General features: G+C 37.9%; 2 protein-coding genes across 2 annotated transcripts in view; one reads left to right on the forward strand and one right to left on the reverse strand.

Annotated features, from left to right (window-relative positions):
- The window catches only part of tspoap1 (TSPO associated protein 1), a gene marked incomplete at its 5' end in the record, with an annotated part of 59,126 nt that extends 54,699 nt beyond the window's left edge, over positions 1 to 4,427 (forward strand). The window contains one exon of the mRNA XM_083910569.1: positions 24 to 4,427. Coding sequence (XP_083766695.1) covers positions 24 to 356 — 333 coding nt within the window. The 3' untranslated portion in view covers positions 357 to 4,427. The remainder of the gene's footprint in view (positions 1 to 23) is intronic.
- An 11,549-nt stretch (positions 4,428 to 15,976) lies between these two features.
- supt4h1 (SPT4 homolog, DSIF elongation factor subunit) lies at positions 15,977 to 17,187 on the reverse strand. Its single transcript, XM_083902782.1, has 5 exons — positions 17,052 to 17,187; positions 16,695 to 16,801; positions 16,545 to 16,600; positions 16,299 to 16,352; positions 15,977 to 16,206 (listed from the first exon to the last, which is right to left on the reverse strand). Exons 1-5 carry the CDS (start codon positions 17,118 to 17,120, stop codon positions 16,139 to 16,141), a joined length of 354 nt encoding a protein of 117 aa, XP_083758908.1. The 5' UTR covers positions 17,121 to 17,187; the 3' UTR covers positions 15,977 to 16,138.
- Positions 17,188 to 17,558: the final 371 nt, after the last annotated feature.

Genomic DNA, 17,558 nt, shown 5'->3' on the forward strand with positions numbered 1-17,558 from the left:
AACCTTTTATTTTCCTCCTGAAGGGTTCAGTGACGTCTTCTACAGAGCCACAACATCCTGGACATTCAGCAACGGAGGAATGTTTGCACGCTCATACAGAACTTCCTCCCCCGGACCCAGTAGTGCACACAGACCTAACACCTAACCCGGCACCTTCTGCAAGCTCCACTTCAGAACCAGACGCTGCTGCAGGTCCAACTGTGACTGCGACTGCAGCTGCAGTGGTGGCCTGCTGCTCTCCTCCACCCGAGAGCCCGACAACCACAGACTGCTCCCCACAAGGCAAGAAGAAGAAAGGCTTTTTCTCCAAAGGCAAGAAGCTGTTCAAAAAGCTGGGATCCAGTAAGAAAGAGTGAGAGTCATGACGTCTGACTCAGTACTCGCACCACATTGAATGCACTTTTTTTTCTATCTTCACTGTTTGTCTCAGTCAGTAGTTGCCGCAGTTAGTTGATATCAGAACTAATAACTGATGCTCTAACTATACATTTGCCTTAGAGCACCGCAAGACCAGCTATTTAAAATATAGTTTTGAATATCAACGTACAGCTTACAGCAACACGAGCATGTAGAGGCGCACGACTCACAAAATGTATTCTCCAGATACTTCCTAATTATCTAAAGCATTTGCAGATTTTTCACTCGTCAGAGGCTTTAAAGGTTCTGTGCGTAACATTTAGAGAACCCTGCTGGCTGTAAAGTGAACTGCAGGCTGCATCCTGTTGCTTGAGAGCGTGTGCTCACACTTCGTTGTCATAGTCAGGAGCGTTTCTCCTGGGGCTTCGGCTAAAATGGTGACAGAAAAACCACCATGATGTTTCTAGATTAGTTAACTTAAGTCACACTTAAAATTAAACACTAAAGTCTGATTTCCACAGGAAATAAGTTGGAGTCTGTGTTGTGATGCTAGCTACTACCATGATAACAGTATTGGACATTTCCAAGCTAATGTGAGCCTGTGTAAGAGTAGAGAAAGAGAGAGCTTTTTGAGGCAAAGTAGTATGAAACAAACATGAATAATACATACTTTTGATTTTCCCAGAAAGAAAATGATTATCAGTGTTATGTAGGCAAGCGAGAAAGTTGGGGAAGTTCTAATTTTTAAGTGAATTCGATTCACACAAATGGCAACTTGGAGGCAGTGTTGCCAAGTTAGCGATTAGGGACAAATCTCGTGACTTTTCTATGGAGTCATTGGAGACTTTGAGGTAAAAGCAAGTATCGTTTTACTTCTCAACAAACGGCAGATGCTTCCCCCTCCTTTACTATTAATTGCCTCCTGAAGCCTTTGTACAAAAGTAAAAATACAGGCGTATTAGACTCCCATTTTGACAAACACTGATGCTAACAGCTTCCCATAGTCTCTGTAAAGGTAAATTGTGTAAAATGTAGCAACATTTACTGGTGAAGTTTCATGTTGACAGCAGAATATCCTTCACTCTTCTCACCCAAACTTACGTAGCCTTCTGTTGGTAAAGAGTAAACATGGAGTGTTCCAAACTGGCTGGTGATATACATATAAAATGCTCAATCTAGTCTAGAAATAATCCTAATCTTACCTACATTTTACACACTGTACCTTCAATGCATGACGAGAGATGAAAGATTTTTTGCGTAGAAAATGATGCTGAACAGCAGCTCCAGACTCACAAACAAGCTAATGATGTATATTAGCTTTAATGCTCATGTACTGGTGCCACTTTATTTATTTGAAGCAAACAAATAGAGGCTGCAGTCTTATATATTCTCTGTGACTGAAAAAAAAAAAAACAATGCACTAACATCCTGAATGGATGTATTTTCACTATGTCTGCTAGTCCCTTGTGTGTTTCCTGTCTTTAAAGGTTATTTATACAGTACTTTATATGGATATGTTATTTATTCATATCGGACTCTTGCCCTAGTTATCACCATGTTGCATGAAGTGACATCAGGGCGGGAGGTCGGTGTCGTGAAGCTGTCGGAGACGGCGACGATCCACTTTGATATGTGTAGGTTTAGATCTTATTTATGAAGTGGGCTTGACTGTTTGAGGAAGCGGAATTAAGAAGCTGTTTTATGTGAAGAAGGTCCAGGTTTGCACCTTCTCTGGTGTACAGTGTTATACGTGTGAGTGCTTTTGGGTGAGTGTGGTTGTGGGCGAAGCGGCCCAGTCCACTGGTGTGACTGAAAACAGATGCCTTTCTCAGATTGTTACCACGGAAACTCTGATGTTGACTGTCATGACTGGCCTCAATGTTGCAAACGTGGGTGTGTGTGTGAGATGGAGAGCGATCTTAAATGATGTAGTATCAGGTGATAGTTAAGCTGAAAGTTTTTCTTCTCATTACTATTATTATTGTTATTATACAGTATATAATAGCTATTACTTATTTTCTCAAGTAATCACAAAATATTTTCAGCAGGTTGTTCAACATAAAAATGTCACAGTGAGAAATGGCCAACATTGCGTAAATTCTAAATATTCACAATAATTGTCTGTGACATTCTGACATTCCCGTGCTGCACACAGGAAGTGATTTGTTTCCTGTGAAGGCAGACGGACAACATTGCATTAGTTCAGTGTGAATACTGAAAACACAAAAACGTGTCCACAGATCGTTTCAGAAGTAAATTTAACTGTTCAAAAACGGCAGTTAAATGCTTCTTCCCTGCACTGCTGCTGTACACACTCAAACGCTCCCTTGGTCAGGTCTGATAGTATTGGTAGACAGAGCTTTCAGATGAAGGAGACAGCATAAAATGTTACAGCATTTCTTTTCATGAAGACAAATGATAAAAAAAAAAATTATATTTTGATTCGCTGATTCGATGCGTGGTCAAAGTATTGGTAAGGACCACAAAACGGTAAACTGCATGAAAGGACCACTTCACCCAAAAAAATAGTTGTTTTTTGTTACAAATTTCCAGAGATAAATGTGTTATTTGATCATCAGACAGTGGATCTGAGATAAATGTCTCATTCCCAATTGGTAAATTGACAAAAAAGTCAACGTCAAAGTCACTTCCTTCAAAGAAAATAAAATCCCTACACTGCTCTTTATTGTGTTTGACCATTTGACCAAGTGGGTGAAAAAATGGGTGAAACCGCCCTTTAAATATCTGCCGACAAAGTGTTTGAGGGAGAAAACTGTCATGGTCTGTTACATTTCTCCACTGCAGAGCATTGTCTTTATTCTCCTCTGGTCAAGACATTTTTAAGAGGAGTACCAAGGCTTTTTATGTTAAGTATCGCTCTGTGCTCACTCTGGCCGTAGACCGAAACATAAACCCAGTTTTTGCGGCCCACAAAAAAATGAAAATTTGTTTGGAGAATATGCTCATTATTAGGGGAAACTAGTGTTTCAGTTTAACATGTTTCCTCAATCTCTTACATATCTCGCATATATCACCTTAAAGTGAAATAATACAACTGAAGCAAGTATAGAATATTGTTTGTTGCAATACTAGCGCAACAATAGAACCATGGTGTGTGTGTGTGTAATGATGATGTAGTAGATGAGTTCAGTTACAACACATGTAGTGATTGTTCTCTCAGTCTGACTGGGTCCGTGGTGTGTGTGTGTGTGTGTTTGTGCGAGTGACACAGGGCTGTTTGGTAACTTCTCAGGTTTTTTACTTGCAGTTTCTCATTCACCCCGAGCCGCGTGTCGACTTTGGCTGTCAGAAAACTGCAGAATATGCCAAACTCTGAGGTGCTTTGCCTGTTAGCGTAGCCTCGTCAAGTGTGGGGGGGGGGCTTGGTTGTTTCTGAGACCTGATTTCATTCATGTTGTGTAATTTAATGTCAGGAATGTTTGATAGGCTTACACAGAGGCAGCGATGATGATGCTGAATTGACAAAAGAGACTTCAAAGCCGTTTCATTGTTAATTTTTTGTTGTTTCAAAGAGGGAGAAGTTGCGTCAAAGTTTGCCGAAATGTACAGCGATACACTCTTTGTACCGATCTCGTCTTTGACGGCCTTTAAATGCACAAGTATTCCTCTCCCTGCTGTGTAGTGAGTAGGCGGCTCCACTGTGGACTGAACAGGACCTTGATCCCCCGTGCGTAGAGTTTTAGCTCAGCTGATCATATTTAGCCTTACGAGAAGACCTTGTTTAGTCTTAATATGTTGTTTACAGGTTGTTTATTGGCTGCATGCAGAACAATGTTATACCCATGTTTGGCCTTATTTATGTTGTCGTCATATTTGTCTACAATATTTGAGTTTTAGGAGCTTTCTGTATATAATATGGTATAATAACAATGATGGGACGAGTTTCATAACAGCGCAAATATTCTTTTTTTTTTTCCTGACCTGCATTCATTGTTGAAACCAGTGGAAGGTGAACCTTTTTTTTTATACAATTACTGTTTTTAAAAGCTCATCTGTACATATTTTTGTTAATATAGTTTTTTTTTTTGCATGTGTAGGCAGTGTTGTTGATGGAGGAACAAAAGTGAAGATGCACACACACACACACACACGGAGGACTTGATAACTTGAAATTGTGATGGTTTCTTTCCATATGGATTTTTTTACAGGAATAAAAATATGTTTATTTTCACAGAAAAAAAAAAAAGCTTAAACAAGGTACTTTTTCTTTTCTTTTTTATTGTATGTCACACATCATAATTTACATAGATTCTTTCTTTCTTTTTTAAAAATGTACAGACAAAGTATAAAATGGTGGAAGGCGTTGCTCTGCGCCACACACCGCCCATGTGAAATGACTGGGGCAACACTCTGGGTAATGTGTGGGGCTTGTGAGACAAAGCAGCTTCCTCTTTTCTGATTTCCTGCATGGGGCGCCATGACGAAGCTCTCCTCCTCCTCTCCCTGAAGCCAACAGTACACTCATCCATAAAGTAGGAAACACTACACTGTGGCAGGGAGTTTAGTAGTGCTTTCTACTTTATGGATGACTGCACTGTACATCCACCGCTCTTCATCTTCCGTCTTCCGTCTCTCCTCCCCCACTTTGTCGTCTTCTGCACCTGCATTTGCATCTGCAGCTGCACACATGAACACCAACCCCCCCGCCCCCCACCCTCACACACCCAGACTCAAAACCACACCAAACTGAAACCTGCGTGTGAGGCCCCAACGCTCACAACAGCCTTCGCTTTTAGTCAACGCTCCAAAAAATGCCCACTTCCTGATTTCGGTTTCTAAGCGAGCGTTTGTCGTTAACGGAATATCGTGCGAGACTCAGACGCCCGTCTCGAGCTGGGGCCTCGGTGCAGTTTCTGAGGCGGATGTCGGAGCTAAAAACCCATCAGAAGGGGAAGAGCTGTCTCGCGGCGGCCATTTTGGCAGCCGTGAGTAAGCCTTTCTGTCTGAACAGCGAAACCAGTAAAAAGTAACCATCTACATTTAAGAATTAATTTGGAAAAAATGCACAAAAAAATACATAGATACATTTAAAACTAATACTATTACAGCAAGTACAACATTTTTCATTCAAATTCATACCGGGAATCTGAATAGAACTTACCAAGATACAGAAATAAAAGCAATTCGATCATTCACAGAAGCTAAAACCGGCAGTTAATCAAGATAAAGTCTTTCATTATCCGATGCACAAAAAAAACAACTTTTACTATAAATCAAAAAATAACTAATATCGACTAGGCCTCAGTCATACATTACCTCAACCTGTTTTTCCCTCTTGTTTTAAGTGAAGATTGTCCCCGGCAGCCTCACAGGTGACTTCTCTGCGTCCGGGGAGCGGATGAAGGAGGAGAAGAAGAAGCCGTCTCCTTTTGAACCCTTCACAACCACGTGACGCAACCACAGGAAGAGGTCTAACAGTCACACAGGCGCTCTCATTCGTGTCTTCCGTCTCTACCAAACCACCCCCCCCTCGCAACCCCCCGCCGTTCTCTGCAGGCGCTTTTTCAAATCGAACCGAGGAGATCTTCCTCCAAAAGAGGTATGACAGTCACACAAAGCACGACATTTAAAAATTTGAAAATCTACACTTAATGTTGAGCCTTAAGAGGAAAGTCTTCATTTGAAGTGTTTCACCACGTTGATGCTGTGCACGTCGTGGTATCATTCATGCGCGTGTAGCGTCATGCAGTTTTCTCCACAACACAGTGAAATATGAAGTGAAGTCATGAGTCCAGAAAGCTTTAATATCAGGAAATGTCAACTGTTTGCATCATATACATTGGTAATTTCATGTATGAAGCGTGACATCTTTATTATCACATTATTTGTTATTGTTGTAACTACAGTATGTCGGAGCAGCATTTCCTGTGCAGACGTGGCTTCTCTGATCGTCCTAAAACTCTCTTTTTCTTTTACCAGAAACGGCAGCGAACGCTCTAATGTTAGTTGAAAGCGCAGATGGAGCCGTTTGCTCAGACTGAAACTTGTCTGAACTGAAAGCAGTCGTAAGAAATGCGTCAGTGGAGAGGAGAGGTTCACGGTTTTTCTGACACGAGCACTGAAAGTGCAGCGATTCCTCTAAAGAAACTCCTCCTAACGCAGTTTCGCTGTAAGTGAAACAGAACGAGACACTGAATCCCCCTCTCTCTCACTCTTAGATTAAAAGAAGTATTAATTAATTTACCGTTAATTTAAGAATTATTGTAAATGAAGTAATCCTTTAATGTGTACATTCACTCATCCGCTCTACAGTAGAGGTAACATTGTTGTCACTATGACAACCATCACCTTTCTGCTGGCTGTGAAAGGCTTTCATTTCCTCTTGAATTTTGTGTTCAACTGTAGCTCTTTACCTACACACATGATAAACCTACAAGATGCAATGTAGTTGGTATCATAAACGACCTAATATTTAAATATTTGATCAGGTTTTATTCTTAAAGTGTGCTTTAATGCATATTGAGAATTAGACTTGAGTCCTAAGGGTTCACATTCTAATTCATTAAGGCTAAGCCTGAGTCAAGTTCCAGGTTGGACTCCTGTGCTCAACTCTGCCACAGTTAAAGATGCAATACGTAACATTTCTGCATTGAAAACGCATCAGTGAAAACATGAGCCAAAATGTTTCCCCAACGCTCTTTAAATCCATTGATACCCATTTCTAGTGATGACATAATCAGTTGCTCCATGAAATGTTAAAGTTTAAATGTTTTTTTATTGCTTTATTGAAAATATAGCACTAACATTTAATGAATTATTATTTTATTTTCTCTTTATTTAGCCATAAAGGTCCCACCGAGATACAATATCTCTTCTTCCAGGGAGTCCTGGTCAAGTAAATGTTTTTCAGTTGTAATGATTTCTTTGTCAAATGGAGCAAAGAAGCCAGAAAATATTCACATTTATGAAGCTGAAAAATCAGAAAGTTTGTTGGAAAAAAACGTACCCTAACCCAAAGGATAATCTTATCAAACTAGCCAATTAATTTAGTAATCGATGAATAATCTACTCGAAATAAAACGACAGAGCACATTTCATACATTTGCTGTGGTTTAATGTTACTCTCAGAAGTAAATGTAGCTGCCACACACGTGTAGCAGGCTACAAAGAAGAGTGGCTGGATGTTTAAAATAAGTAAAGTAGAAAAATACTCCTGTGAAGTACAATTTTTGTACGTCAGAGCTGAGTTAACTTTCCCACTAAGGAGCAGTAAGCACCATGGTACACACACACACACACACACCAATATAACACGTATAGGTGGAATATACAGTAGCTTCATTCCCATGATGTCAGCTCCTGTCAGGAAGAAAAGGATGAAAAATCACTGTGCCATCAATACCACTAAGAGTAATAAACCTATAGAGTGTATGTGTAAGACAACTGTATGAAGTTTCATCTTCTGGTTATAGGTCACCACAGCACATAGGATGCTTATGCTCCCCCAGGGTCTGGATGAGTGTCCTGCCCAAAGAAATGTACTCTATGTACTGTATGTTCACTAGAGGAACTGGGGATCGAATTGATGACATTGGACATGCAGGTAAAGTGGGTGACATCTTTAAAAGTTGATTAAAATTAATGTATTATTATGTCAACATGAATAGAGATATAAAATGTGTACATATATAAAGAGTTTTGGAAACATTTTGGCTAATGTACAGTAAGTTCACGACTCGACAAAATATGCAACAAAGTGTCCCTTCATTTTTAGACGTTTCAATGCAGTGTTACTTACTGTATCTTTAAGTGGGAGTGACAAATAAGCAAAGGTTGAAATAGAACTGAAATATACTACTCAAGTAGAAATACATTTTTTTTACAAGAACAAGCAAGTAAAAGTACTGTTCTAAATATGTACTCAAGTTAAATTTAAAAAAGTAGATTGCTTAAAATGTACTCAGAGTAAAAGTTACTTAGTTAACAACTGCTCCTGTCCTCATCGTTCATCACCTGTCCTCAAAACAAACACATTTTACAAATGACTTTAAAAATTACAGTAACACAAGTACATGTAATTCATTATTTTGCACCTCTGCAAATAAACACGTTTACATTAGAATGAAGACTGCAGCACCATATTCTATCTTTCTAGCTTAACCTTTTAAGGTATGCATCAATATATGTATATATATTTTATTTTATTTTTTATTTTTTTATTAGACCCTACATTATTTCAGATATAGGCCTCTACCAAACGGTTGAGACGTCTGTTCATAATAAACCTGGTTTGTGTAATTCATAAAGTTCAACATTCACAAGTCGCATTGTGTTAGTGAGTTCAGCTTGATCCATTTTTCAATGAGATATAGTGACTTAAAGTGTGGTCGACCAAATGGTTGAGTAGTACCTTAAAGGGTTAAGAAGCCATGCTCAGTCATCTGTGCATGTGCCATTGAGGAAGTGAGGATCCGAACTAAAGCTGGGGCCGTCCTGGGCCCACTCTGCCTCTGGTGATAGACCTTATCTAGGCAGGCAGCCATTTCCCCCTCCCTCCCTTCACAACCTCCACACAGACACCTCACAGACCTGGAGGCTCCACAGACGACTGAGTTGATCCAAAAAGTTAGTTAGTTTAAAGTCAGTTCCATTAAGAAGCACTTTAAACAATGCTAAAGTTACTCTTTTTGTGTTACTTTAGCCTCTTAAATACAAAAAAACATGTTAAACATTTAACTGAATCAATAATTCTCAACCCTAAAATGCAGCGACAGTGTTTAGTGATGCATCACTATTAAAAAAAAAAATCTAACCTTGTGACTCTGCTTTGCTTTTACTTGTAATGCAGTATTGTTTTTACAGTGTGCTGTTACATAAGTAAAAGGATCTGAGAACGTGTGCAGAGCAGTACACACACACACATACACGCATTTGCGTAGCATTCATAGTGAGGACATTCATTGACATAATGCATTCCCTAGCCCCTTACCCTAACCCTTAACCATCACAACTAAATGTCTAACCCTTAACCTAATCATAACCTAAACCCAATTCTAACCCTAACCTCAGAAACCGTTTCTTTCACCTGTTTAAATGCTGCTGGACTCAATCTTTTGATCTAGTCCATGTCCGGTTTATGATTTTATAGTTCAGGACACGTGCGATACGTAAAAAAACTGCACTTTTAATTCCTTTGTGCAATGTCTAGTTGAGCCTAAACCCAATTCTAACCCTAAACCAGGTCTTAACCCTAATAAAATCCCTTTAAAAGTGTTGGGCCCAGAAAAAAAATGTCCCCACAAAGATAGGTTTGTCCATTTCTTTGGACCTCACAAACATACAAATACAAGTATACACACTATTCTGCAGCTCTTGTGAAGACACTACATTGACTCCCATTCATGTGGACAGTTCCTAACCTTAACCATAACCAGTTATGTTAAACATATTTTAACATAATTAACATAACCACATCTTCAGAAATTAGGTACAAACACACAGGCGCTTGTTTTAATATCTTAGTGAGGACGCATCATATTATCATCACATTATGCATTCTAAACCTTATCTTTACCCTAACCCATTACAACTCCCAACTATTACAAGAGCCTAACCCTGACCTAAACCCACCTCTAACCCTAAACCAGGTCTTAACCCTGAAAAATAACTCGCAAAGACAGGTTTGTGCACAAACACACACACACACACACAGAGAAGACACTACATTGACTTCCATTCATTTGGACAGTTTAAAGAACACCGTATCCTTAACCTGAACCATAACTAGTTAATGTCTGACTCTAACTGTAGCTTAACCACACAATTCATCTTATTTTAACATTAATTAGCATAACCAGTTCTTCAGAAATGAGGTCAAAAAGGATCACATAGATACAAACACAGTAGGAGATGCCCTCCTCTTCTTTCTTTTTTTTAAAGGAATTGAAATACTTAAGTATGACAAGCTGCTCTCAGATCTGTCACTGCTCTTCACAACGTGCAGAGAGGAAGTTTCAGCAGCCTTATGAAACACTCTCTCACACACACATCAGCACTTTGTGTGTGTGTCCACACGTATGTCCACGTCTCATGTAAAATACATCCTCCTCACTTCCTTCTTCTTGACTTTATCTGTGTCAGAGGTCAGAGGTCACGCAGCAGTTAGTTACACTTCAACACCTCAGTTTCTCATCTAATACTTTCCCCCTCCTTTTAGCTGAAAGCACTGACATACCCAAATAAGGGCAAAAATCATTGTGAGACAGACAACTCTGTGTGTGTGAAAATGTTGCTCGCTGTGTAGTGTGTGTGAGAGAGAGCACATGGGCGGAGCTGACAGCCTTCCTGCCAACGCCTGTGGTCGCACAGGTCTCGCAGCAGCAGCAGCTCTCGGTTTCGTTTTTAGTTTGCGAGCGTTTTGTGGAACGAGAAATCGGCAGCGAAAGACGAGGAGGAGCGATAGAAAGTGCGCTTTGGTGCGGCGGCGTTTCGTGTCGCTTGTGAAGTGGAAAAAAAAAAATTAAAAAGGGTGTAAAGAAGAGGGCGGCGCCCTCGAGCCGAAGAGGCCTCGTGGAGTCACTTGTGGTTTATTTCTGATTTGATTCTCTTGAGTCTCTGATATTAAATATAAAGATATTATATTCGTTATAAAATATATGTTAGTTTTTGAGCTACATAAATAAGAGCCATTCTAACTGTCATGTAAACTAAAGAGTACTTATCAAAGAGAGATTTTAATCTTGTGTCCTGTTGCAGGAACCTGACAGATGTCAGCTTAAACTGTGGCTAATTGGCCTGTTAGATTTTAATCATTCAGAATGTCGCCAAAATTAGGTCAACCCTTTAAGGTACGCTTAACTACTTAACTACTAATTACGCTAACCCTAACACTTATGGAAAAATTATTTATTTGCATTTTTTATTATTTTATTTATTTATATTATTTCCTTATAACCATAATGGCAATCAATATTTTTTTTTTTTTTTTTAAATTAGACCCTACAGTATTTCAGATACAGGCCTCTACCAAACAGTTGAGACGTCTATTCATAATAAACCTGGTTTGCATAATTCATAAAGTACAACATTCACAAGTCACATTAAGTGTTAGTGAGTTCAGCTTGATGCATTTTTTTTGATGCAGATATAGTGACTTAAAGTGTGGTCGACCAAATGGTTGAGTAGTACCTTAACAGGTCTAATCGGGCAATAAGATAAGATATTCATGGTGATATTTGACAGAATTTCAAAGTAAAAGGGCTTGTTTGTATATGGAATGGTGTGTACTTCGCAATAAATCAGAAATGAAGTCGATAATGATGTGGATAACTGTATTTAAACGGCCTAAATATATGTTTCAAATGTAATCTATTTATATATTGCGATAATTACAGGTGTAACATGCCTTGTTGTTACCATTATAAAAACACGATCAAACATTTTTACTATTATATTCTATCACCTCGCTGAAGAAGTGGAGGTTGTGGGCCATGTTTTCATTATAAAATTATTCCAAGCGGTGGGCTGTATTTGGCCCGCGGGCCGCCAGTTTGACACCCCTGCTGTATAAGCTCAAACTGCATGAACTACTATATAATACTATACTATACATATTCCATCACACATCACCATAAAAAAAGCCCTCACAATAACCGGATTTCCATCATCTTGATACCTGTGATGAAGAAGAAACGTTTAATTTGAAGTGCCACAAGGGGGCGCCTGCATCCTCCTCAGTCTCAGAGTTTTATTCAGTTGACCTTTTATTGGGGCTCAGATTTTCTACACATTTTTCATTCGTAATTTTGACACTTTCTGGACAATAAATATATATAATTTTTGTTGTTTAAAGATGCCATATGTAGGAATGTGGCCAAAAAACGGTTACTACATTCAAATTCAAAATACCAAGGTCTTTTAGGTTTCGTTTTCTCCGCCATTGTAGCTCAGACGTACTGTAACTGGCAACCCGTGGTTGCTCGGCAGCTGAGACTCTACTAACTGCAATGATTGGTAGACGGCGGTAGGTGGCGCCACATGCCAAAACATGATTTCAAAACATGAACATGATTTGCAGTCTGCAAAATATTTTTTTAATGTGAATATTTTGGCTGTACTGTTGTTGTTAATGAGTTCAGTTTGTTATGTGAACATTATTCCTGAGTCTCTGTGACATATTAGGAGGATTTTATGATCAGTTGCTTTAGATTTATTACATAATACACCTTTAATTTCAATATCATCCTGTCATCCCATGTGTCTTTGTCTTTTGACTGTTTAGTCCACGACAGTGACGTAAATAGCCTCTTTTTTTGTAGCTTAACCCTTAGCGCTCACTCCACCGTACACAACTCCTTATATGGACATCCTGGAGGTGTGTGTGTGTTTATAGGTCACATATTCAGGCTTTGCAAAATGCAACTTTTCATCTTCTTCTGTGTTGTTGAGTAAAAATTACTGTTCATTTTAAATAGTCAGTAGCGACAAATGAGCAGAAATCACAAAATAGAACGTTTGTCTTGATATTTTAAAAGAAATTTGAGTACATTTTGCTCAGGTGTGTTTAAATAGTTGGTGCAAATGAAATTAAACAATACCTATAGCACATTCTTATTGCCTCTGTATATATGGTTTAACATAGTAATAGAAAAATTCTATTTCCTCTGCCACATTAACTTTCAGAAGGTTTGTCCAAAAAAAAAGGGGCAGACACAATGTCGGCCTAAAAAACGTCACTGAAAACAGATTCATTTCCATCGCGGCCATCTTGTCCTTTCAGGACAAAAAACACTCTGAGTCGCCACAAAGACGTTTGTAAGATTCCCACAAGAGATCAAAAACCCGTCGTAACAATGGAGATGGAGTTCAGTGTCGGTCAAGTGAAACGAAGACAAGACAATTAGAAACAAAGCCACTGACACTGTAGTAGAAGGTCTCGGAAGCTCACTGTTATTTAAAAAAAAAAAAAACAGTATCTCGTCTTCGACCTCATTATGGCAGCACAAGAAAAAGACGTTATTTTCATGACTATTATTTATTTCAATTTTGAGGAAAGTCTGGGCTATATTTTCATATCAAAACATAATATCTCATCGTGAAATGCAATGAATGACAGTAAATATTATTATCACATACATAGGTTCAGCTTCGATCTGTATTCCTGCTGTAGTATTCTTTCTATTCGGTTGTATATTCATTATTTCTGTATTTAATTTTGTCTTATTATTGTTATATGGCTATATATAATGATATGCAGTGTTTTAAATATGTGAATGCTACTAGGTCATATATGTTTTACCTCATTTTTTTATACAAATGATTTAGTTTCTGGAAATTCACGGCTGCATTGGGGACATAAACAAATGTGATCGTGTTAACACTGGCAGAAGCCATTCTGTTGTATAATGAGTATTAGCTGAGGTTTTTAGTTGTAGTTTTTCGTCATTTTTAAATGCAGAACTAAAGTCTAAAAAAAGTAAAAATTTTCAGTTTAAGTAAAAATATACACTCCCCTAAATTGTATTTTATGTGTATATATATACATACAAATTGTATTTTATATAATATGTGTGTATGTATGTATATATATATGTATGCATATGTATGTATATATATATATATATATGTGTGTATATGTATAAGTGTGTGTATATATATATGTGTGTGTGTATATATATATTTATTATTAATATTTTAACATAAAAAAAACCTGAAAATATGCACACACCCCCCCATATACCTCATGAAATTAAGCTTTACCTTTACATAATCACTGATTACGACATTTTAACTCCAGGGCACCCTCTTTTAAATGTTTGAAATGTAACGCCATGGTTCATGTTCCACCTTTTAAAATACATACCCACCTCATTGTTGCTTGCAACCAATGTGTTGATTCTGTTGACTCCTTAAGGAGGTTTGAGGCCAAAACATGTAGGTGTCATTTTATTTTTAAAAGGTAGTATTAACTTTTAAGACATCCAAATATATTGCACTTATGTGCAAAAACAAGTGATTTTTTTATAAACTGGTCTGTTCACTTGTGTTGACGACTACAAAACAAATATAGACTATAGAATTAAACTTCAGAAAAGAGCCTACATATATGGTGCTTTATATGGTATAAAAGTTCCAGATATTGTGTATCTGAAGTCTGTCTTCAAAATACATTTAAATAAAGAGAAGGAAATTATAAATGAATAGGGAAATTGTAAAGTAAGAACAAATGTTCATCATTGAGCTCCTTCTCATAGATTTTAAGGTAATTGATAAAGTATTGATTTTAAGCATGTATAGTTTGAATTATATACACATTTGTCTTGAGTCAAATTCTGCGGAACAATTCTGCTTTGCTGTGAGCTGGTACTATGATAGAGGATCCTGATACAAAAACGTCTGCTTCACTTCACTAAACCATAACCTCAGCTTTTTTTTTTTTCTAAATCAAAGAGTGGTTTCACTCTCCACCACGCCTTTGTAACAAAATATCAGCACCAGGTGTCTGTGAAGTGAAATAGTAACTCAAAACATGAACAAAGACAAAAGCAAAGTTCGCATACTGTCCTCACGTACAGTGACCTGAAGAATCCTGGGTGTATACATGACTCGACTATTGCGTGATGCGTCAATGGAATGAGACAAAGAAGTGGAACCTTTGGGAATACAAATATTTATTTTTCCTATTCATATATACGTAAATTAACCACAGTGGCATTTGATAGATAGCAGAATAAAAGTAACATATAAGCTCACACGCTACAGTAATTACTGAAACTGAAGAGCTTTAACATTTAACTGGAGACAATATCTCCTGTACATGCTCCTCATACTCCATATAATTTGGTATATAGCTCCCACTACTGGGTATGAATGGTTTTACAGTCATTTTCAGTACCTTAAAGGGATATTTGAGTAGAAGTACTAGTATCTTACCAAAAAAAACTTAAAAGTTAAAGTCACTGTTTATAATATTACTTAATTAAAAGTATCAAAAAGTCATTTTCTGATATAAAATGTACTTAAGTTTTAGAAGTAAAAGTATTAAAAATGTGAGGGATTAGGATTGAGCCACGGTAACCCAGTGGTGGGGTGATTTGTTTTTCAACTGGAAGGTTGTGGCTTCAATTCCTGGCCCTGCTAGTCTATTTGTGCCCTTGAGCAAGACACTTTGCCCCATTCTTCAGCGTGTGAATGGCTAAACTATAACATAAAGCAGGTCACCAAGACTACTAAAAGCAAATTAATGCATATAAAAGATATGGTCTTGTATTTCTAAGTTGTAATTCAAAAATCTGTTGATATATTTGAATGAATACAGTGTGTAACCTCTCAGATACTTGGAAAAAATATTTAAAGTTGTAATTTACCGCACATGTTTTATGATGCTATATCTATAGCATAATATTATGTTATATCTCCCTCAAACAATTTTATAATTTGGTGTATGTATCCATTTTTTCCCACTGCCTTTCTTTTAATGTCTATATTTTGTCCATACTTTTTATGAGTTTGTATAATATGATGCCATTCCAAATGTATTTTAACGTTCATGAGTTGTTGTGTACTTAACAAATCTTCCATTCACAAAAAACAGAAACAATTTTTTTTTTTTTTTTTTTAAACAGTGACAATGACTTGTATTTCTTATAAAAAACAGACCTTTATTTTCCCTCCATTATTCAACAAAATAATAAACATACCCTTTACTCCCCTGCTAATATTTCTAAAAACAACAAAAACAAGAATTGGACACACTTGAGCTGTAGCTCACACACTGCTCCACTGTAGCCAATCACACAACGTAAACTGAAAGCATTCGGGTTTATGTCTTCACTGCTGTGTCTCTGGATTTGTAAATCACTCCTCTGCTTTTTAGCTCTCTGACCACACCTGCAAAAAAGGAAAAGCATAAAAGTCTATTAGAACAAAACAGTTACTTTCTAAATGTACAAATGATGGCAGCTAAATCTTAGCTACTTTACCTGGAGGTAATCTGCCGGTCACAGACACTGCATATACGCCGGGCTTGAAGTTGCCTGTAAGATGGAACATTCACAATAATTATATCTCAAACTAGAAGCACTCTGAGAGCGCAGACCTCCGCCAAGGCAGCTCAGCCCCCCACAAAATAGCGATAAAAATAGTGATAGCCTTTTTCTGTAATTTTAAACCTAAAGAATCCTGTTTCTCTGCTTCCCAAGTGGTCAAATACAGACATACATCCTTACCTATCCTCTGCCATTTGGCCACCCAGCTGTCCTCTGGACTCATCATTGCTATGACGCTGTGAACACAAAGACAGTAGCAGTTGGCATTATAGAAAAGCTATTTCAAGTGTCAAAATGTCTGTGATAATCACATGTGCACGGTGTGTTTACCCATCAAACGAGGAACTTGTGCATTCATAAACCATCTCCCGGTTCCCTTTCATCTGAAGGTAGGACTCGCAGTTGTCGCAGCCGTCATATTCAAACTGGTCAATGGTCTGAAGAGCACATGAGGAGAGATGGGTGAGTAACAAACGACATTACACGAAAAGCACAAGTCTAAACATCTGCTGATTCAACGAGTCTTTCAGTCAAACCCAAATCAAACTTATTAAATCTTCACTTGATGCGTAAGACACAATAGATGTATATACTATGCATAAAACAATGCGTCCAAAGCGGGCTAAGCGTTAGCATAGCAGCTAGCTCCATCGTTTCTTTCCCCACATTTTCGTCCCCACAATTTACCTTCACCAGCGAGCAGAGGAGACAGGCTCGCAGGTGGCGCAGGTCTTTAGGGACAGTCTCCAACGCCATTTTATTTAGCTTTCACAATGGAATATGATAAAAATAAACCGTTTAACACGTCGATGTTTTGAATGTGTTCCTGTCGCTGAGGGAAATACGTCATCTGGAAGAGGGGTCCTTGCGGCATCAAAGCGCCGCCGATGCCCCCGAGCTGTCGGTGCAGTATGCCTGTTTAAAATTATAATTTAAGCTTTTGATTTTTGATAAATTAATTGTAACAAATTTCAGATACGCTAAAATATGAAATGTTCATTAGTTTATTCATAAACATATACTGGACTGTTCATATGTTGTATGATTTACTGAACTGTTCACCAAACAACTTTTCATCAACTGTTTACATTCTGCCTATTTATGTTAACAGTTTGTAAAACCTTATATAAGTGTTGAAGACAAATAACCTGTTCATATAGCAGATGTAAATACATATCACTTGTTGTTCTGTTT

This window comes from Microchirus variegatus, assembly GCF_963457635.1.
Source record: "Microchirus variegatus genome assembly, chromosome: 2".
In the NCBI taxonomy this organism is placed as follows: domain Eukaryota; kingdom Metazoa; phylum Chordata; class Actinopteri; order Pleuronectiformes; family Soleidae; genus Microchirus; species Microchirus variegatus.

What these genes read in the sequence shown, in the direction of transcription:
- supt4h1 (XM_083902782.1), bottom strand. Translation starts at nt 17,120, where the DNA reads ATGGCGTTGGAGACTGTCCCTAAAGACCTGCGCCACCTGCGAGCCTGT. An exon ending in TCCTCTGCTCGCTGGTGAAG is followed by an intron (nt 16,802 to 17,051) that starts GTAAATTGTGGG and finishes TGTGCTCTTCAG; the next exon opens with ACCATTGACCAGTTTGAATA. An exon ending in GACCGGCAGATTACCTCCAG is followed by an intron (nt 16,207 to 16,298) that starts GTAAAGTAGCTA and finishes CCTTTTTTGCAG; the next exon opens with GTGTGGTCAGAGAGCTAAAA.